The sequence below is a fragment of the Pongo abelii genome, chromosome 13 (assembly GCF_028885655.2).
Source record: "Pongo abelii isolate AG06213 chromosome 13, NHGRI_mPonAbe1-v2.0_pri, whole genome shotgun sequence".
NCBI lineage: Eukaryota > Metazoa > Chordata > Mammalia > Primates > Hominidae > Pongo > Pongo abelii.
In genome coordinates this window covers 95329726-95351447 of record NC_071998.2, presented here as the reverse complement: position 1 = coordinate 95351447, position 21722 = coordinate 95329726, and the positions used below count along the sequence as shown (strand labels likewise).

Genomic DNA, 21722 nt, shown 5'->3' with positions numbered 1-21722 from the left:
AGAATTGTTTATGTGCCATGAACTCACTCTGGTGTATTTAAAAGGAAGATAGAAGTTAATACTAGATGCTAAAGAAACAGAAAGGTTTATATTTAATATCCTGATCACATATACAAATTAGAGGTTCATCATCTGCCCTGCATTGTTCTGGACACTTCTGGTATGGCACAACCTCCAATCTGGTTTCCCTGCTTCTGGCCTCTCTGGCCTCTAATTTCTCCCCATTAATGTGAGAATTCCCTTTATAAAATGAATATGTATTCCAACCTTAACTTTATTTTTAGCAATACATAATTTTACCTATTTATGGGGTCCATGTGATATTTTGCTGTATGCATACAACCATCAACTCAGGGTATTTAGGATATTCATCACCTCAAATATTTATCATTTCTTTGTGTTAGGAACATTTCAAACCTTCTCTTCTGGTTATTTTGAAACACACAATAAATTTTTGTTGACTATACTCACCCTACTATGCTGTTAGACACTAGAATTTATTCCTTCTAACTCTATGTTTTTATGCATTAACCAGCCTGTCTTCATCCACCCTCCTCTACCCTTCCAGCCTTTTGGAACCATCATTCTACTCTTTCCCTCCATGAGATCAACTTTTTTCGCTCGCATATATGAGTGATAACATGCAATATTTAACTTTCTGTGCCTGGATCATTTCACTTAACATAATGGCCTCCAGTTTCATCCATGTTGCTGCAAATAACAGAATTTCATTATTTTTATGTCTGAATATTATTCCATTGTGCATATATACCACATTTTCTTTATACATTCATTTGTTGATGGATACTTAGGTTGATTTTATATTTTGGCTATTGTGAATAGTGTCATAATAAACATGGGGTGCAGGCATCCCTTCAATATACTGATTTCCTTTCCTTTGAATAAATACTCAGTAGTGGGAATGCCAGATTATAGAACAGTTCTAGTTTTAGTTTTTTGAGAAACCCCACACTGTTTTCCATAATGGCTATACTAATTTACATTCTCATGGACAGTGTATAAGAGTTCCCTTCTCTCTGCATTCTCACCAGCATTTATTATTTTTCATCTTTGTGATTATACCCATTCTAACTGGGGCAAGATAATAACTTACTGTGGTTTTTATTTGCATTTCCCAGATGATTAGTGATGATGAGCATTTTTAAAATATACCTGTTGGCCACTCCCATTTTCTTTTGAGAAATGTCTATTTGGGTCCTTTGCTTACTTTTTAATGGGAGATATATATATAAATATACATATTTGCTGTTAAGTTGTTTGAGTTCTTGGCCCTATTTCTCACCATATAGAAAAATCAACTCAAAATAGATTGAAGACTTAAACATAATACCCCAAACTGTAAAACTACTAGAAAAAAACAGAGTGAAACAACTTCAGGATATTGGTCTAGGCAAAGATTTTATGGCTAAGACTACAAAAGCACAGGCCATGAAACAAAGGAAATGATCAGCAGAGTGAAGAGACACCATGTTGAATGGGAGAAAATATTTGCAAGCTACTCATCTGAAAAAAAAATAGTATTGAGAATATACAAGAGAATCAAACAACCCTAGTTTCTGAAGGTTTCTCTCTGTCTTCTCTCTCTCTCTCCTCTCGCCATCTTGTAGCATCAGGAAACTTCGATCTCCAGTGGCCTTTGTAGTTTCTAGAAAGAGTAGTAATGGGTCACAGGCAATGTCTGCTAGGATTTACAAGCCCCAGAGAAGTCAATAGTTCTAGGAGAAGCAGTTGCAATCATTGTAGTGGTCTCCACCACCACCATCAGTAATGAGTACTCACCTGGGTTTGTTAGTATCATTTCCTCTTTTTTGTCCCTACAATCCTAGGACCTTCCTGTAGTTTCCAATCTCTGTGTTACTCCACCTTTCCTTTATCTTCCTCAACACTTCAAACACTTTGACACAAATATCCTCTATCAAAGTACCTCTGTTTGAAATAAATAATGTGATTTCTATTTTCCTGATTGGTCCCTGATTGACTCAAAGTCCTGTCAGCGTGTGATTTCAGGTGGGGTCAGAGTAACAATAATGGTCCCAAATGTCTGCTTTTTGCCATTATCTGCTGTACAGATCTTAGGCACCTGTGACATTGTTCTCACTAAGCATAATAGGGAGTCCGTAAGAAGATCTATGTGTCAGTTCAGCTGCGTAGAGTCACTGCAATGCCCAGGTTCTTGGGCATCTGTCATCTCCTATCATGTATTATACTCACAATCACTGCTCTGCTGCAATTTTTCTAGGCACTGCCTCTGGTGCCAAAGCATTGCACATGCTCCCTTCTATACTTCATCATCCCTTTTCACCTGGCACCCAAGCAATATTACTTGTGTCACTGGAAATCAGACCCTCATAAAAATACTCCTTTAACTCAGGTCTAAAAGCCCCATATTAGGTAGAATATGAGCTAGAATGATATAACAAAAAGATTCCAACACATTTTGGCTTCAGCATGATAAAAGTTTATTCCTGTCGATGTGTTTTCTAGAAGTGAGAAGCCTGGGGCTGATGCTAGTTGTTCTGTCTCACCCAGTTTAATGAATTAGCTCCTGCCATCCTCAAAATATGGCTTTTATCTTTGTATCCAAAATGGCTACCTTGTTACTATTTCCTAGACAGAGGAAAAAGGGAGTCTTTGCTTAAGGAGATGACTGGAAGCTACTATAGACTTCGCTTCCATACACATCCCTCTGCCTGTAACTAATTCACATAACCTCACCTATCTGGGACAGAGACTGGGAAATTTGTCTCGACTGGATAATCAGGTGTCAAGTTAAAACTCTGGGGTTCAGAGTACCATGTGCAGATGTGTTTTGGGATCTAAGCAAGAGCACCCTGCGGAGAGCCTAGGGGAGGTGACACCAAACCCATGCTCTGCTTACCAAGCTATGAGCCTCAGCCCATCATCTTTACACAAAACCTCATCTGCTTGTCAAGCCATGTGTCCACAGGGTTTTATCTCTGCCCCAAGGGGCACCTTTGTTTCACTTGTACATGGGGACTATTTAGACTAGTGGCAGTTCTGAAGACTCTTAATAAAATATATTAGCAGTCTGTGTCACAGATTGTCTGTACATAGGGTTCATGTCTAGTCCATGGGGCTGAGGAAAGTTGGGGAGAATTTAGAAACAGACACTATTCTATGGCCTCCAGTTTTCTCTCTCTTCTATATGAGCGTAATACAAAAATCTTGTTCTAACCAAAAATAGACTGATAAAAATTACACCTTGTAAATTAACTACCTCTCTAATCTTCCCTACTAATTCATTCGCCTCTTTTATTACCAATGGTCTGAATTAGCTATTATTATTCCTAAGTTACATGTAAGGAAACTGAGGCTCAGAGATATTGGGTAACTTGCTTAAGGTCACACAACTTGTAAGTGATTAGATATGATTTGAACCCAGGTCTGTGTGACTCCAAAGCCATTGCTGTTTTTGTTATACGACACTGCCTATTAAGATACAAGCATGAGTACCTTCTGATAAAAAATGGGCTACTTGTAATATGAACATTTTTAATAGAGAAGTTCCAAGAAACAGGACATCACCAGGGTCACAGTGTCATGTGGTATATACTTCCCATGAACTCTTTCCAATAAACATTTCATTTAAATTTAATAAAGCAGTTAATAAAGCCATAAAGGTTAATTACTAGTTAAGGGAAAAATATGACTTCACTTTGGTGAACATGTGAAAAATGAATCAACTTCTTTCTCAGTTAACCCAGGATTATACAGGCAATAAAGCATGATTATGGATTTAACATGTTAATTCCCAGTAGATTTAATAGCAGTGCTGTGAAATACATGACCAATTGCTAACCCATCTGACAAGACTTCAGACAGCACGAATCAAGATTAAATCACTTGGCCCACATGTGGATGCAATATATCTTTCGAGACAAAATGACCATAATTTTTCATCATAGAGGTAGTATACATCCCTGGTGATAGGATGAGAAGCAGAGAAGAAAAAAGTGAGGAACACAATTTGTGATTTCAATCTGACACCTCACTTTAGAAGCTATTTTTGAAGAAAATGACCTTTACCTTATTTTCATAATTTTAAGATCTCCAGGGTTTATTGCTGGTGGAATGATTCATGCTTTACCTGTAACTTGGGGCATAAAGCAAAGCATCCACATCCTTAAAATATTTTGCCTTTCCAAAAATAGATCACTGGCAGAGTCAGCCCTTTCTAGCTCTGCTCTTCCATATTTCAGCAACTCTTCAGGTTTCATCACTGTGATTTCAACTTTTAAGAAACAGAATCCTAATTAACACCATATTTCCTTTCTCATGAATCGTACTGCCTGGTAACCATCAAAGAAAAGCGTTGTGCTCTTTTGATTACCTGAAGATTAGGAACAGGGGTCTGAGAACTATGGGCTTTGGGCCAAATCTGGCCACTACCTGTTTTGTAAATAAAGTTTGATTAGTATTCAGCCAAACCCTTTCATTTATGTATCATCTCTGGCCATTTTCATGCTACAACAGCAGAGGTGGCATGTTGTGACAGAGAGTATATTTTCCCAAAGCTTAAAATATTTATTATCTGGCCCCTTACATAACCTTTTTGCTGATTCCTGGTTAAAAGCTTCATTTTTTGTTAATTCAAATTCAACTGAAACATGGATTTTTCAGGGTCTTCTATTTCTCCCATTTATATAGCCCATTTTGTTTCCCAATTGTCTAAAGTCTCACATCAAAACTTCTTCTCACTTCACATTTTAGTGATTAGAATTAAATATGGGGGCTTGTTCTCTAATACACAATAGATCCTCAAAAACATGAATTCATTGCCTCTCCACCAACATTTTGTTGTTCTTGTTGTTTTACAAGGAAACAGTACAGTGTGATGGTAAAGAACAGGGAACTGGCTCTATGCTTGGGGTCAGAGCCCAGGAGATTAAACCAGCTAATATATTTAAAGGTTGATGTCACTGTTTCTGGCACATTGTCTATGTTCATTAATTGCTGGTTTCTTCCTCTTTTTTCCTTCCTCCATTATTACCCATGTTACCTAGGGTACATTTCTTAAGTCCTCTGTGCCTTGATATTTTTATCTATAAAATAGGAATTATGATAATAATAATATACCCACCTCATAGAGCTTTTGGTAGGATTAAAAAAGGTAACACATGAAATATGTTCAGAATAGTGCTGGGCACACAGTAAGCACTACACCAGTGTTGCTCACCATTATCACAGTGGTCTTCCTCCTCATCTTCATCACCTTCATTTCATTAAAGAGGTTAGTCATGTTGGAAAGGATTAACCCATTACCCACTGGCTAACTGAAAAAAAAAAGGACTTACTTAGATAAGTGTGAGGTATAGGAGTGTAAAATCTAACCAGTCCTGTGTTTAAGTCAAGCTGTCACCTTTCATTTTTGGGGGTTGAGAGTCAAGCTCTTGCTCTGTCACCCAGCCTGGAGTGCAGTGGCATGCTCATGGCTCACTGCAGGCTTGACTTCCCAAGCTCAATCCTCCTCCCACCTCAGCCTCGATAGTAGCTGGGACTTACAGGCGTGTGCAACCACACCCAGCTAATTTTTGAAGTTTTTGTAGAGATGGGGTTTCCCCGTGTTGCCCAGGCTAGTCTTGAACTCCTGGGCTCAAGTGATCCACCCACATGGGCTTCCCAAAGTCCTAGAATTACAGGCGTGAGCTACTGTGCCCAGCCCACTGTTTTTTGTTCTCTAACATTTCATTTAGCTTCTGTGCACCTGAGTTTTCACATTTGTGATATGAAGTAAACAATACAGATCTCATAAGTGAGGTGAAGAGTAAACCATCGAATATGTTTAAAGCCTGATGTCACTGTTCCTGGCACATTGTATAGGCTCATAGTTGCTGGTTTCTTCCTCTTCCCTGTATCTGTGTCCTTGAAGGTAGCCTGACTCTCTTGAATGTCTTGCATTTCCTGATTTTTCATGCTCTGAGCTCCAATCATGCTCATTACTGCACAATTTCACATTTGCCCTCTTTTCTCTGCCTCTTTGTGATGGTAAATTTTAGTGTCACCTTGAATGCTCTAAGGGGTACCCAGATGGCTGATTTCTGGGTATGTCTGGCAGGGGCAGTGTTTCCAAAAGAAGAGATTAACATTTGACTTGATAGACTGAGTAAAGAAGATCTACCTCGCCAATGTGAGCAGGCATCATCCAATCTGTTGAGGCTGGAACACAACGAAAAGGCAGAGAAAGGGAAAATTCTCTTCCCGCCTTGGCCTGGGGCATCCATCATCCCTTGCCCTTGGCCATGGGATGTCCTGGTTCTTTGGCCTTTGGATTCTGAGACTTGCACAAGCACCCACTCCCCGATTCTCAGGCTTTTGGTTTGGGACAGGGAGTTATACCATCATCTCCTCTGGTTGTCAGGCCTTTGAAGTTTCACTGAATTACACCACTGACTTTCCTGGGTTTCCCACTTGTAAATGGCATAATGTGGGACTTGTCAGCCTTCAAAATTATATGAGCTAATTCCCATAATAAATTTCCTCTTATATATCCATGTATATCCTACTGGTTTTTCTTATATGGAGAATTCTGATTAATACACTCAATTAATACACTTAATTTGTGGCGGGTTAATTCTTGTGTTCAGACCGACCTGTGTTTTCTCATATGGTAAACCTTTAATAATGACAATAGTAATAATAGCTTGCTTATACTCTTTCTCACTGTCTCCTCTCCCCCACATATAAATGTATGTATGTGTGTGTGTGTGTGTATATATACCACTATGTGCCAGGCAGTGTTTTAAGACTTTTTAAAGAATTTTACACTTTATTGAACCCTCATAACCACCCTTTGGGTCAGACACTATTGTTATCTCCATTCTATAGATGAGGAAATTGAGCAATGGAGGTTCCAACACTTGACGAAGGTCATATAGTTAATAAGCACGAAGTAAGGATTTAACTCCAGGCAGTCTATCCCTGGAGTCTGTGCTTTTAGCCACTGTAGTATTCTGCTTCTCTAAATGCTTTACAAAATCTTAATGGACTTCATAAACATACTCTACCAATGCATTTCTGCCTTGGTATATGCATTCATGTGTGTTTCATGTATGGAATAGTCCATCTGTTTTTACACATATAATGTAAAAGTTATATGGTATATGTATATTTTTTCTAAAAAGAAACTCATTCCAGTAGTAATAAATAAGGAATAACTATTTAAATTTATTAATTAGATTCTATTTACACTGCTGTCAACCTCAAATTTTTGTTTGACCTGAAATCTTATTTATTATAGTCACCATTGTTGGCTACTACATGATAACAAACTTGTATTTAAAAATTTTGGTAGAATAATAATTTATGGCTGGCATTCAGTCCTAAAACTGTTATTTTAAGGAAGTGCTTCTCAAAATATTCTGCATATAAATCTCCAGGGGATAATATTACAATTCAATTTCTGGTTTGCATTGGGGCCCATGATTCTGAGTTTTTATCAAGTAGCAAGTATCTTTTGATACAGTACACAAAGATTTTAATGTTAACCTGTAAGTGATTATCTATCTAAGGGCATCCTTTAGAATCTCCTTGGGCTTTACTTTGCCTGAGCACAGTTGATTGACTTTTAGGTTGTAATACAGAAGAGTGATTGAAATGAATCACGTTCGATTTCATGGCAAGATTCCTTCTTGAGTCACTGTTTCCTCATGATGCCTCCTACAACCACTGATCCTATTCAATTCATATGTAAATTTTGTTCTGTATCCTTCATCATCCATTTTTCCAGTCAGCATTAACTAAGCACCTACTGTGTGCTAGGCTGGTCCTTTTCTTGAAGAAGTTCTCATTCTTATGGGAGGGATATGGCGAGAGTGAACTGAGACATGTAAGATAAAAATGGCAAAATAAGTATTTTTGGTTTTACAATAGAAGTTTGGGGGTACAGGCTGGGCATGGTGGCTCATGTCTGAAATCCCAACATTTTGGGAAGCCGAGGCAGGCAAATTGTTTGAGCCCAGGGGTTCAAGACCAGCCTGGCAACATGGCGAAGTCCTATCTTTACAAAAAAACACAAAAATTAGCCAGGTGTGGTGGCACATTCCTGTAGTTCCAGTACTTTAGAGGCTGAGACAGGAGAATCACTTGAGTCCAGGAAGTCAAGGCTGCAGTGAGCCGTACTTACATCACTGCACTCCAGCCTGGATGACAGAATGAGACCCTGTCTCAATTAAAAAAGAAAGAAAGAAAAGGAAGTTTGAGGGTACAAAGAAAGTGATACAAAGAAACTTCTAACAGCTTGACAGTTGGGAAAATATAAAGTAAAACTTCAAAAAGATTGTGTCCCTTAAATGGATTCTAGAAAGTTTCTCTAAACAACAGAGGAACAAAGACTTTGCAAGCTAAAAAGTTAGCATGAAGATGGGCAATGGCCTGACCTGATTGAGAAACTGACTTGCTACTGGTATTGTTGAATTTTAAATTAAAAAGAAAAAAAGCAAAGAATCTGCTACAGTAGAGACTGGGAAAGTATTGAAGGGTTAATCAGGGGAGTGGTTGATCACTGCCTTGCATTTATGCACCTATTCTTCTGAATTATAAGTATATATAAACAATAAGTATATATGCATAATCCTCATATCTCAAAATATGATTTTATGTAATATTTAATATACAAAATAATATTTATAACATGTTTGTTACGAAGCGTAATATAAAAATATACCTGTCAACCCACTATGCAGCTTTATACTTTGAACATTACTGAAACTGTTGAAGCTGTGTTCAGATACTTTCTAATTTATGTTAATAAACCATATGCCAATGAGACAAAACTGCACGTGACAGCATTTCTATACAATGTTTTAAAATTTTACATTGGAGCACTTAATAATGTGACAAAATTTCTTATCAGTCCTTAATTGTAAAATACTTCCAGTAGCTCAATAGTCACTTTGATGTGACTAACTTAATTAAATCAAAAATCAAAGATTTATAGCATATTCAAAATGGAAAGAAATCTAGAGATCCTCTAGCAGAGTGTTTCTAAGTCCAAATTGTATTACAGGCCAGTAAACCACTTAAAATCCACTATAGACCCCAATAATGTGACAAAAAAGTCCAGATAAGTATGAAAGATGAGCCCAGTCAAAGCCACTGGCATGGAGAATGGTGAGGAAAGCTCAGATGCAAGGCAGTAGCATTGTTTTACAGAACATCAGATCAGTGATTCAAAAAGGGACTGAACAAATTACATTTAACTGAGGTGATAACTGAAATGCAGAGAAGTTAGCTTATCCAATATCATACAGTTCAATAATACCAAACCAATTAGAGAAAATATGTTTATTGAACAACAACATGGAGGACACTGGAGTAAGTGTTGTGATGGAGATGCATTTTGTCTAAGACAAGGAAGTTATAGTCTATTTTATTGGTAAGAAATGATGTGTGCAGATAACGGTGTGTTTCTGTACATGATATATATGTATGTATGTCTGTGTTTGTGTGTTTGTCTACCAGGAAAAATGGATGGAGGAACGGATTGAAGCTAAAGGATTCTCTGTGCAACAGGGAACCAGTGAAGAATTTTAGGCAGGCAAATTACATCAGTAAATGTGTAATACTAGAATGACAGAGCCAGGCGTGGTGGCTCACACCTGTAATCCCAGCACTTTGGGAGGCTGAGGCAGGCGGATCATGAGGTCTGGAGATCGAGACCATCCTGGCTAACACGGTGAAACCCCGTCTCTAATAAAAATACAAAAAAAATTAGCCAGGCGTGGTGGTGGGCGCCTGTAGTCCCAGCTACTTGGGAGGCTGCGGCAGGAGAATGGCGTGAACCTGGGAGGCGGAACTTGCAGTGAGCCGAGATTGCGCCACTGCACTCCAGCCTGGGTGACACAGCTAGACTCCATCTCAAAAAAAAAAAAAAAAAAAATATATATATATATATATATATAAAATGACAGTAGCAGTGTGGATTTTTACCTGGAGAAAGAGAGCCCAGAGTCAGGGAAAGAAGTTAGGAGGATACTGTAAGTGTTCCACTGTGCAAAGGTGGAAAGCCTTCTCTAAGATGTATCTGTGGGGATTGATAAATTCTCATTAGTTAAAAGATGCAAAATGGAAAGCTATAAGTATTAATAATTCATTCATTTTTATATTCATTCCTGACAATGACTTTCAAGTATCTTCAGACATCTCATTTCTCTTTACCTGCTTTTTATTAGACAGATAAAATATACCTCAAGGAGTATCACTCCAAAGAGCACTAGAGAGTCAAGGACAGAGATAAAAACTGGCCCTGGACCTCCAAGGTTTCAGCCGACTCACATGCCATAGAAGATATTGTGTGAACTGAGCCATGTGTATTGAAAATCAGTCACCTGCCTACTCCCAGCTGGCTGAGATGAACCCTTTGGCATCAAAAGGACAATTCAGGGTGAACTTGGGAAGGAGGAATTGGTTTTTATTCTTATAAATAAATAGAAGTGACCCTTTGGCACCTCATCCTGTATGATTATGTTAGTATTCTGGATTTTGAATGAAAAAGTGCTCTCAGTAGCAGAGAGGACTAGGTGTTTAAGGGTCGTAAGTATTTCTGAGTTAGATTTGAAAAACTCGGTCAACCAGAATAAGCTATAAAAACACAAAGCATGGGCAGTTAGAACTACAGTTTTACTCTCAGCTCTGTTGCTTGTTATGATATAATCTCTTTGAAATGCATTTTCCTTGTTGAGAAGATGAGCGTAATTAAACCAACCTTACTCACTTTTTGTAATAGTAAAACGACATAGTGTTTGTGAATGTGTCCACCAGAGGATGTGAAAGATAGATAAATACAAATGGCAACAACAATTAAAAAGTAGGTAGTACCAGGTTGTGGTTTAAGATCATTTACTCGAGTTGGGGCCATGTAGGTTTGAGTTCAAGCCACAACATTTACTAGCTTTCCTCATTGATAAAATGTGGATTAAAGTACTGCCTCATAGAGTTTATGTGTGTGTGTGCATATCACAAATAGTAAACTTTCAATATTTGTTATTGTTACTGTGTTATCATTAAATACATATTCCCATCCATGAAATGCTGTTTCCATATTTAAGGGTATGACATTTTTGATTCATTAGAAAATTTATTTGACTCTCTAATGAGTCTTGACATCTTTGAGATAGACTGGAATTTAGAAAACATCCAGTCGAATTTTTCACATTATTGGAATCCAGCCAAGCATGAACACTTCTAAGGATGAGAATTCCTTTTCTCTATTGGCCTCTTTCCCACTTTTAAAGGAACCATATGACTAGTCTAATAGGAAAGGCTTTCTTTGATTAAGCAGAATCACCCTCCTGAAACTTTACCCTTAAAAGAAGCCAGATTTGCTCTCCAAATTATTTAGAAAAATACACTTTCCTAGAGAACAATCATTTGCATATTTGAAGACATTGATATGTCTACTTTGCTTTTCTCTACCAAGAGAAATTCTCTATGTCTTGAATGCAGCCTAGCATTACTGGCTCATAAGTATACTTTTGACTACAATAACAGTTTTACTTTCTTTTTTATAAACTGCTGCTAAATTGTAGTGTTCTGAACTACTATAATTGATTTCCTGTTTTTTCTAATTTCAGGGCTTTGCATATATTTCCATGAGTCTCTACCATGAAGAGTTTAGCTAATGGTTGATAGTAGAAAACTCACCTAATTTGATAAGAGGTTACATACCAAAAAAAGGAAATATGGCAATGTTTACAACTAAATTTACTGGAACACATATATTTCTGTTACACGGGTTTTCTAAGATTTCTTTAGAAACATGTCTTTTTTCTTTTTTAAAAGTTAAGAAAGTAAATAAAATACTGTTTAAATATAACAAATTTGGATTTTGAGTTCTGTGCTAACTTTAGGTGCTTTGTGACTGCTGTAGACTCAGCCTGGTTTCATGCCTGTTTACAACTTGGCATCAGCTTCCCTTCTCAGCATATCTCTCACCATTTTCCAGCTACATTAAAAGTGCAGTTCTAGAAAATTTCATTTTTCTTCCTTTTCTTCAAGTCTCTCCTTTTTCTTGATAGCCCTCGCCAATAAATTCACCTGGTAAACTCCTACTCACCCTTTAGGACCATACCCATATATGACTTCCAAAAAGTCTTCAGAAACTTCCCCAAGACAATTATTGCTACCTGTTCATTCTCTAACAGACTTCCATGGTGCCAATTCCCAGTGCCTTGCTTGATTGAAAGTGAATAAAAATCCTGATTTAATAAAGGAGGCGTACAGGAAATGTACTGACACAATACTTAGGGAGGGTTAAAATAATACAACCACATAAAAGATAGAATGACAGCTCGGGTTCTAGAAGACCCACATCCTACTTCCAAGACTATCTTTACCTGACTTGTCTCACTTTACTCTGTTAGCTTTCTCCTGTCTTACCTCAAACTGACTTTCTCATATTGAGAAATACAGCTCTTGATAGTATTAGGTTGATGCAAAAGTAATTTTTGTTATTACTTTCAATGGCAAAAACTGCAGTTACTTTTGCACCAACTTAATATCTAAACTTTAAATTTCTCACCACATGCTAACAGGGAAAAAGAATGACCCTTTTTCTCAGAACCATTTTGAGAAATACCAGGGAAATACTATATTGTGCGGCCAGAGGGGCGAAATACTGATTAGCTTGGCTTAAGTAGCCACCATCATTGAGCCATGGTACTATAGATGGAGAATCAGAGTTATTTAAAAGAAAAAAAAATGGCATCTAATGAAGGCATCTGGATGTCAGGGCATGTGGAGGTGCAGTTTTTGAGAGAGGGTGATCGTAAAAGGTGTGCCAAAAATTCCATAAATGCTCATTTTTACCTATTTATTTACATCTGTTTTGCTAACTAGGCTGTGAAATACTTTAAGGCAATGCCTATACCTTAAGACGGTGACCCTGCCTTTATTTTCTAGGGACTAAACATGCATTAGGTCTAAAACTTAATAGACCTCAGTAGATATTAATATTTTTTAAATAACTGATATGGTCTGGCTCTGTGTCCCCATCCACATTTTATCTGGAATTGTAATCCAAATTGTAGTTCCCGCATGTTGGGGGAGGGACCTTGTGAGAGGTGAATAGATCATGGGGGCAGTGCCCCCATGCTGTTCTCATGATAGTGAGTGAGTTCTCATGAGATCTGATGGTTTTATAAGGGGCATTCCCCACCTTTGCTCTGCATTTCTCTCTCCTGCTGCCATGTTAAGAAGGATGTGTTTGCTTCCTCTTCCACCATGATTGTAAGTTTCCTGAGGCCTCCCCAGGCATGCTGAATTGTGAGTCAATTAAACCTCTTTCCTTGATAAATTATCCAGTCTCAGGCAGTTCTTTATAGCAGTGTGAGAACAAACTAATACAATAAGACATATGTTTAGTAACATATGAATAACTTGTGTTAGGAAACTTATGCTTTTATTGTTAGTATAATCTTCAGGGTGTTTGGAACTTTGAGCAGTCAATCTTTACAGTTAAATCTAGGAACAAAACATAAGTCAAATATTTTAATAATTGATTTCACAAGAAAAAAAGTAGGGAGAAATATTTACATAAATGACCAATTTAATGATTTGCCTTTGTCTCCAAAGTCAACTTTGAATTTAATAACCAGGCTTTTACTTTCAGTTATAAAGTGATGTGATAAATCTTTTCAGTAATGTTTTTAGATTATATTCATATTCTTTGAATGTATGAATAACTAGCTTGGTGGCTAGTTTAGTAGACTGATTTGACTTTTAAAACAATTTGCACCTATGTTTCTGATAGTATGTCTCTTTTTTATTCTTTCTTGACCCAGTGAATATTCTGAAGATTCAAATGCTGTTTTTGGTGGATTTGCCTCCTGCAGGAGGGTGCACACTGAGACCACTCATTTGTCTTATATCATCCAGATTGCCCAGTTCATCACTGACATCCTCTGTGGTGTGTATGTCTGAATAATGGCATTTGGTTTTTCTGTGACTAACTGCTCTGGTTCTTCTAGCTCTAGGAAATGTAGTTTCTTGCTTTATCTCTTGTTTACTTGGGGATCTGTGTTTCTGGAGCTGTAGGCATGTGGGACTGTTACAGCGTCTTCCTGCTTGGGAAGTACCTTCACTTTTAGAAGGACACTTGGGTCTCTTCCCAGCAGTTGAAGAAAGCTTCACGTATTGGATTGTGGTTGAAGATGGCCTCCCATAGTCTGATTCATTGCCATGGGCATGCTTTTCTTTTGAGGGCTCACAGCATATATTCTGGGTGAAGTGTTCACTTCTGTGACTTCCTCTCAGAGAGAGATTACTCGATTCTCTGCTTACAGATTTCTTTCTAGATCCAACACACCAGGATTTGGATCTGTGAGTATTGGACCTTGATCTTCTTTGGATTCTTCTCCTGGAGTGTGAACCAATTTCTACAAATTGGGAGGGTTGTCTACACTTCATCCTCTTTTTTCTGAAAGAACTTAGTTTCCTGCCATCTCTCTTAGGAGAAAAGGCATTTTTTGAAATGCAACTCCAAGAGGGGTCTTTCTCTCTGGATTTGCAACTTTTCAAGGATCTTTCTCTGGACAATCTTTGAAAGGTCTTTGGTGAAGAATCTGAGTATTTGTTATTTTCTTCTTCTTTTTTCTGAAAGTTTATCTTCTGGCCAAGGCTCAAATCCTTTCTTTCTCTTAAACTATATTTCTGTGGTTGCACCTGATTAGAAATTGCTGGGGTACTGAAGGTGTGTGCAGTTGTGTCACTCTTTCCCAGATCGTGGACATGATCAGGAAACAACTTTATCCCTTCTGTCTTTTTCTCTTGAACTTTTTTTTTGCAATTCAGTAAGCCTGGGCACGTTTCCCTTGGAGTAGCCCACTTCTGGAGTATATTATTCATAGAAATGATGCTTTTGTGGTCACCTGATTCTGCTTTGTCTTTGATTCCACCATAGATTTTGCTTACTGTTTTATCACAGACTGGTGGGATTTCAGATTTCTTCAAGGAAGAGTTACCATTTGGAAACTGTTTCAAGCCTGACAGGGGCCTCTTCTCTTTATTCCATTGACCCTGGGTATTTTTAGACTGCTTTGTATTATGTTGAGATATCAGTAGAGTGTGATCCTTAGGCAGAGGTGAAACAGGAGTTGAGACAAGGGGCTTCTTGTTTACACATGGTGAAGCAGCAGAGCATTGATAGATGGCTCACTGGTCATAGGTCTCGATGTTGTAAGGTGGATGAACAAAACTAATAAACTCATGTAGGAAATGGTGGGTGTGTTGTAAGAGATAAGGTTCCAGGAGGTGAATGAAGGACTCACTGTCCAAGTCATATACTGTCATGTGATGGAGGATGGTGGTTAGGATGTTCTTCACTGTGTAGCCATAATCTCCATAAACAGCTGTTAGTTCCCGTTTCAGCCAGGGAACCAGCCGGTGTAGGCAACCAGGGTTTCTTTTAAAATAATTAGCTGTAAAGTGCTTTTGAGGTTTGTAGCCTCGAATATGCATCACCCAAATTCCAGAATAATATAGAGCTCTTCTGAACTTCATAACCACCTGATCTCTAAAGTAGCTCAGGGACATGGAGTTTGGTTTGAACTTCCCACTTTTCCCAAACTCCCTCAGTAACTCGTGGATAGTCCACTCTCTCAATGGCTTGATTTTCCTTTTGATATCCTCAAGGCTCAAAATTAGATGATTGTTTTGAGAAGACCCCACATAGCTTTCCTCATCTGAGGGAAGAACTGCTGAGTCTTCTTTGTTACCACTCTCTGGCTTGGTGGGACAACACTGAGAAGGAAAGCACTGCATGCTAGAAGAAAGCATGGATTTCTTTCTTGATCTTGAAGGTAAAGAGCCATTACCACTCTCATTGGAACAGGGGTTCCAATCAGACTCATTCTGAGGACCCTCCAAACAATTAGGACACTCACAGTCAGATGAGAGATCTAATGACATTGCTGTTATATTGGACTATATTTCACAGTCAAATATGAGAAAAATTAGCTCAAATCAATTCCTCACTTGCCATGAAAAATGTCTTCTAAAAGCACTCCATTCATGTTTTCATAATACATTTTATCTCCATGGAATAAATGCTAGAATAAAGTTAAGAAACAAACTATTCCTCAAATTAATAATAATGTGCTCATAAAACCCAATGTAGATAAGGTAATGGGGATACAGGCATAGATTTTCTCTCTCAAATTAGTTGTTGCAAACTCTGAAAAGCAAATTAGAAATAAACATCAAAATTTAAGTAGTATATTATTTGACTTAGCAATTCTAATTCTATAAACTTAATCTAGCTGTTGGAACCATATATATATGCAACATATGTGTGTGTGTGTGTGTGTGTGTGTATATGTTGACTTTGTTTTTGTAATAACAAGAAACTGAAAAAAAATATCCATCAGTAGGGGACTTGTTAAATAAATGATGTTTCATTGATAGTATTTGATATTACGCATCCATTCAAAACATGAGGCAAAGTACATGTTAATATAAGAAGATTGCTGAATACATTTTTTTCTTTCTTTTTTTAAATTATACTTTAAGTTTTAGGGTACATGTGCACAATGTGCAGGTTTGTTACATATGTATACATGTGCCATGTTGGTGTGCTGCACCCATTAACTCGTCATTTAGCATTAGGTATATCTCCTAATGCTATTACATTTTTAAATGAAAAAGTTTATATAGAAGTATGAAAGACTGTTATAAACTCTTAAACAGTAAGCATTAATTTCTGTTAGTATTGTGAACTCAAAACCTGAAAATTTTTTCTATTAGGAATAACAAAATAATGCTAGCTGTAAAAATTATGTATATATATACACACACACATATATGTGAGTGTGTGTGTGAAAGTGTGCGTGTGTGCGTGCATGTATGTGTATGCTAAGTTGAGAGGAAATAAGCAAAATTGCCAGACATCAAAGAACCAGAGACAAATAGGAATCCAGAAAAGGAAGTGAGTTCTAATACCGCTAGTTACTCATATCTGGTGTTCTTGAGCTTTAATTCTGATAGAACTGATAGTTGTAGATAATCAGAGACAAAGAATGAACTCTGTTGAAGGTTAAATATTTAATAGGAAACCCCTCCATAAGTCTGTGTATCCAAATGTTTACAGCCTCACAAAAAGATGAATTTGAAAAAAAAAAATACCCCACAAAAGAGTCAACAAGAAATCTTAGAAGAGCTATAACTAGAAACAAGTAAGTGTGTTTGCAGACTAAATTTAAACAATCAGTTTTCTTAAAATCTCAAGAGGATAATTTATTTTGAGTTCCATACTGATCCCAGGCAACTGGTATAGGCAAACCCAAATTTTCTCAGGAGGAATGCAGCTTAAACCCAGGTCTCATGACACATTTCCCATAAATTAGTTCATAATCAAAAATCACCACCAACAACAAAAAAATGGTCATCATATGCATAAGTCCACAGAAATAACAGAGAGCAAATTTGACACCTGAAAGAATTGCAAAATGATACATTGAATATGTTCAAACAAATAAAGGTGTTTTGAAAGTGTTATCAAAAAACAGTGTATAAAACATGACAAAAGGGATTTGAAACATAACCAGATAGGATTTCAAGAAATAAAAATATAAATATTGAAATTTTAAAATGAATGGATGAAATAAACACAAAATAGACATAGATGAAGGGAGTTATTAGTGCATTAAGATGGAGATCTGAAAGAATGCATAGAATGCATCACGGAGAGAAAAAGAGATGGAAATTTGGAAGATAAAGACAACTTTTAAGTGAGACTGTTTAAGATGTTTAGGAAATAACAGAGAAAATGAAGGAAAAGTGATATTCAAACAGATATATTTAACAACTTTCTGGAATGTGTAAAATATGTAAATCATCAGTTTTAGAATTATGATAAATTCCAAGTATAATAACTAAAAAGAAATCTCCTCTAAAAAAGATCAAAGTAAAACTGTTGTACACCAAAGATGAAGTGACTGCCCAGTTGTAATTACATAAATCAAACAAAAAAAGAATATATCTTCAAAGTACTGATTAAAGCAAACTTGTCATCCTGGAAATATATGTCCAGTGAAAGTGCCTTTCATGGATTAGGTCAAAATTTGAATTTTGAGAGAAAGACATTTGTGAGAAACTAAACCCATAAAAAGTTAAAGACCAACCAACTCTTTCTAAAAGAACATGTGAAAGATGTAGTTCAGAAGGAAAATTATACAAAAATGACTACAGAAGGAATTGATGAGATGAAATACAAAATGATAAACAAAAATGGTAAACATATGGATCAATCTAAGCAAGACATGTATAAAACAATATTATAAATGTCTATATTGTGGGATTAAGATGAAAATAAAGCTCTAATATTAAAAAAATAAAAGTTGGAAGGTGAGTAATTGAACTCAAAACATTTTAAAGTTTTTGTTTTATTATGAAGAAAGCTTAAGATATGTATTAAATTTAGACAGTTAAATATGTACATTAAAATGTCTACAATAATCACTAAAATAATAGAAATGGGCTATATTCAAACTTGTAATAAGGAGAGACAGTGGAATTAAAGAGGAAAACGTCAATGAAATTCAATATAAAAATAAAATAAGCAAATCAAATAATGAATAAAATAGAATTTCATATGTAAATTTTAAAATAATAAATATAAAATTTAAATGGACATTCTTATGGGGCAAAACTATTTGTAAAGAAAGCAATGGAATTGACGAACCCTGAAATGAAGATAGTGTTTCCTACCAGGTGTTAGAGAGGGAGATAAATGCCATCAAGAAGAGACATGCAGAGGTCTTCAAAGGTGGCAGATGTGTTCTATTCCTTAGCCAAGGGGGTGGGTATTATGCATTTACTTTATTGTTACTATTTAAAACTTATATATGTTACACATCTTTCATATTATTTAATATTTAATTAAATTTTTAATTCAAGAAAGATATACACAGCAAAAGTTTGGATACACAAAGAAAATTTCTGGACAGCTATACAAAAGATGCCAGTATAGATATAGGTGGTTGAATTTGATGTAAGGACAGGAAAACAAAGCTTACAAGTAGTTTCCAATTTATACTCACAATGTAATCTTTTAAACCATTCACATGTATCTTTTCCTAATTAAAAAACTAGCTAAAAATAAAATCATATATCACATAAAATCATCTTGAAATCTTAGTCTACACATTTTGAGCATTTTGGGCTGGCATGTTTGATGAAAAATTGCTCACATTTTTAATAGTCAATATTTTTCATTTAGTCTGACTTCTCGTTATCTTTGACATTTTTCCATGACGGAATCTAGTTTTTTTATTTTTATTTTTATTTTTTGAGATGGAGTCTCACTCTTTCACCCAGGCTGGAGTGTGGTGGCACCATCTTGGCTCACTGCATCCTCCATCTCCCAGGTTCAAGCAATTCTCTTGCCTCCACCTCCTGAGTAGCTGGGGTTATAGGCACCTGCCACCATGCCCGGCTAATTTTTGTATTTTTAGTAGAGACAGGGTTTCACTATGTTGGCCAGGCTGGTCTCGAACTCCTGACCTCAAGTGATCTGCCTGCCTTAGCCTCCCAAAGTGCTGAGATTACAAGTGTGAGCCACCGCACCTGGAAAACTTCTAGTTTTTTAAACTCATAGAATAGTAGAGTTGGAAAGAACTTCAGAGATCATATTGTGTAGTAGTTTTCAAGACTTTTGAAGGCAAAGAACTCTTGTAATAAAATCACACTGTGCAACACATTAAACATAATTCAGTCCTATCTCTACCTCCCAACTCCCTCAGCACTGCCCACCTCACCCCATGCATGGTTCTCCAATATAGCTCCACTAAATTATTAGGGTCACCGTGGAGTTTAGGTTTACAAAACTCTTGTCTACTTCACATTTAACTAGTGCAGAAATCTCTTATATAACCCCATGGCAGATTGTTACCTGGTTTCTGTTCCAATTCTTCCTCACAATTTTAGATATTCTTAGATATGGTTCATTCTGTTTCACTGCAGCTTGGTCTAAGGATAAAGAAGTTTTTCCTTGCTGCTAGCTAAAATCTTTTGTTACATAACCCCAAATTATTAGCCCAAAATGTGTCCTGGTTCTAATTTCCCGTTCATCTCCCTAGCCACACTAATCCCTTCCACCAAACTATGACAGCCTCTCACATGTGAAGGCAGTTAGCTTATGGCCCCACACAATACAACCCTCTGACCCTAGCAGCTGGGGTCTCTGTCCTGGCCTCCACAGTTTGAAACTACCTTAGGACCTCTTCCATCTGTGCCCTTTCACAGAGGGGAGGAGCTCATGAAACCAAAAGTTTAGGCTATCTGTACTCCCTCTTCCCCATAGATGATCCTTCTGTTTTCTAGAACTCCTAAATTTCTTGCTTAAACACTCCTTCTAGGGCTTGTGCTAACCTCATTCCAGGTCCATTCTCAAGGGCAGACCACATGGTCAACGTACACAAACCTAGACTAGAGACGTGGACATGAGGTGAGTGGATGGAATTTGTGAATGGAGACTGGAGTGCAAAAGGCTACTTATGATGCTACATATAAAAGGGACAGGATGCAGATAATGAGGTTTTCCATTTGTACTTTTACCTCACCCCCCACAAATATTAAGAGCAAGCCTACTCTCAAAACTTTTAATTTTCCAATCTTTTCATTTCTACTGCCTTCAAGCTCATTTTTATGATAGCTAATCTAATTCCTGCTAATACTAAGTTGCCAGATTAAAAATAGCCTGTGTCTAGATCCCTCCAAGTTAAACAGTTTTAGTGAATTATTAACTTTTAAGCAAATATAGCCAAGCTGATTGCCTAACTTCCATCCCTTCTGTTGAGGTTTCAAGCCATCCTTTCCAGAGGTAATGCTTTCACCAAGTCTTCGTTCACCTTGAAAGTAAAAATGACAGAAATTACATTATTTAGCAAATTTACCTCATGGAGGATTTGGAGGTATCCACAGTCATTTGAGCCTTAGCTTGCTGGATTAGTTTGGTTGTAGTGGATCACCTCTGTTTCGTTTGCCTTAGAGACAGAACTTAGAACACAGGGCAAGTTCTGCTATTGGTCTAGGCAAAGAGAGCTCCAAGATTTCCATGAAGCTTGGCATATTTTGTTTCCCAGCACTGTCCCAAGTGTGTTTAAGACGCAATCCTGAATAAAATGGGATTCAAATCCATGACTTAGAGGTTGCCAGAACTCTTTGTTTTAGTAGACCAATCAGAGCCAATGTTCTAACAAGCAGTCTGATTCAGAAGAGAGCAACAGTGCTTGGTGGAATATCACTTTTCTTGATGAATGAATTCTCCAAAGTAAAAGTTGCTGGTGTCCTATTAATATTTGGATTTAAATTATTTAATAAGAAAATTGTCACTTTCTATTTAAATGAAAGATACGAATAAACCTGTTAGCATGTATGCGAAGTGAGTTAATCAACATCTTGGTTGTTTGTGTACCAACATTTTGGACTCAAAATGGTACAAATTTGTTGATTATTTTTCAGGGCCTTTACTCATCCATGGCTAAATACCAGTTAATACAAAAAACACAATTGGAAGGTCACTCAAAATAGAACATTTTTCTTTCCTGTTGCTTTTATGACTGATAAACTCCCTTGAAGTTTAGTCATGCTTACCCAGGTTATTCAACCCCACTCAGATCCAGAACAAAACCAATTTAGCTCACAGGATATTTGGAGGGATTATATGAGCTACTGTGTGTTAGTGCTTG

General features: G+C 36.9%; 1 protein-coding gene across 7 annotated transcripts; it reads right to left on the bottom strand.

Moving 5' to 3' along the window:
* Nucleotides 1-1398: 1398 nt before the first annotated feature.
* LOC100435784 (E3 ubiquitin-protein ligase Topors-like) lies at nt 1399-21045 on the bottom strand. 7 transcript variants are annotated; one of them, XR_008509908.2, is made up of 4 exons: nt 20928-21045; nt 19925-20001; nt 5219-5315; nt 1399-1666 (listed from the first exon to the last, which is right to left on the bottom strand). XR_008509908.2 is itself a non-coding variant. In XM_054520392.2 (3 exons), exon 3 carries the CDS (start codon nt 14881-14883, stop codon nt 13837-13839), a length of 1047 nt encoding a protein of 348 aa, XP_054376367.2. In that variant the 5' UTR covers nt 14884-16210; nt 19925-20001; nt 20928-21045; the 3' UTR covers nt 13617-13836. The 7 variants fall into 6 exon arrangements, 2 of the variants coding, with proteins under 2 accessions (XP_054376367.2, XP_063570403.1); XR_010136570.1 differs by lacking the exon at nt 19925-20001 and adding an exon at nt 9970-10063 and having other exon boundaries at nt 20928-20996; XR_010136571.1 differs by lacking the exons at nt 1399-1666; nt 19925-20001 and adding exons at nt 4730-5084; nt 9970-10063 and having other exon boundaries at nt 20928-20994.
* Nucleotides 21046-21722: the final 677 nt, after the last annotated feature.

Excerpts from the sequence above, each read along its gene's own strand:
- LOC100435784 (XM_054520392.2), bottom strand. The coding sequence starts at position 14,883 with ATGAATAATATACTCCAGAAGTGGGCTACTCCAAGGGAAACGTGCCCA.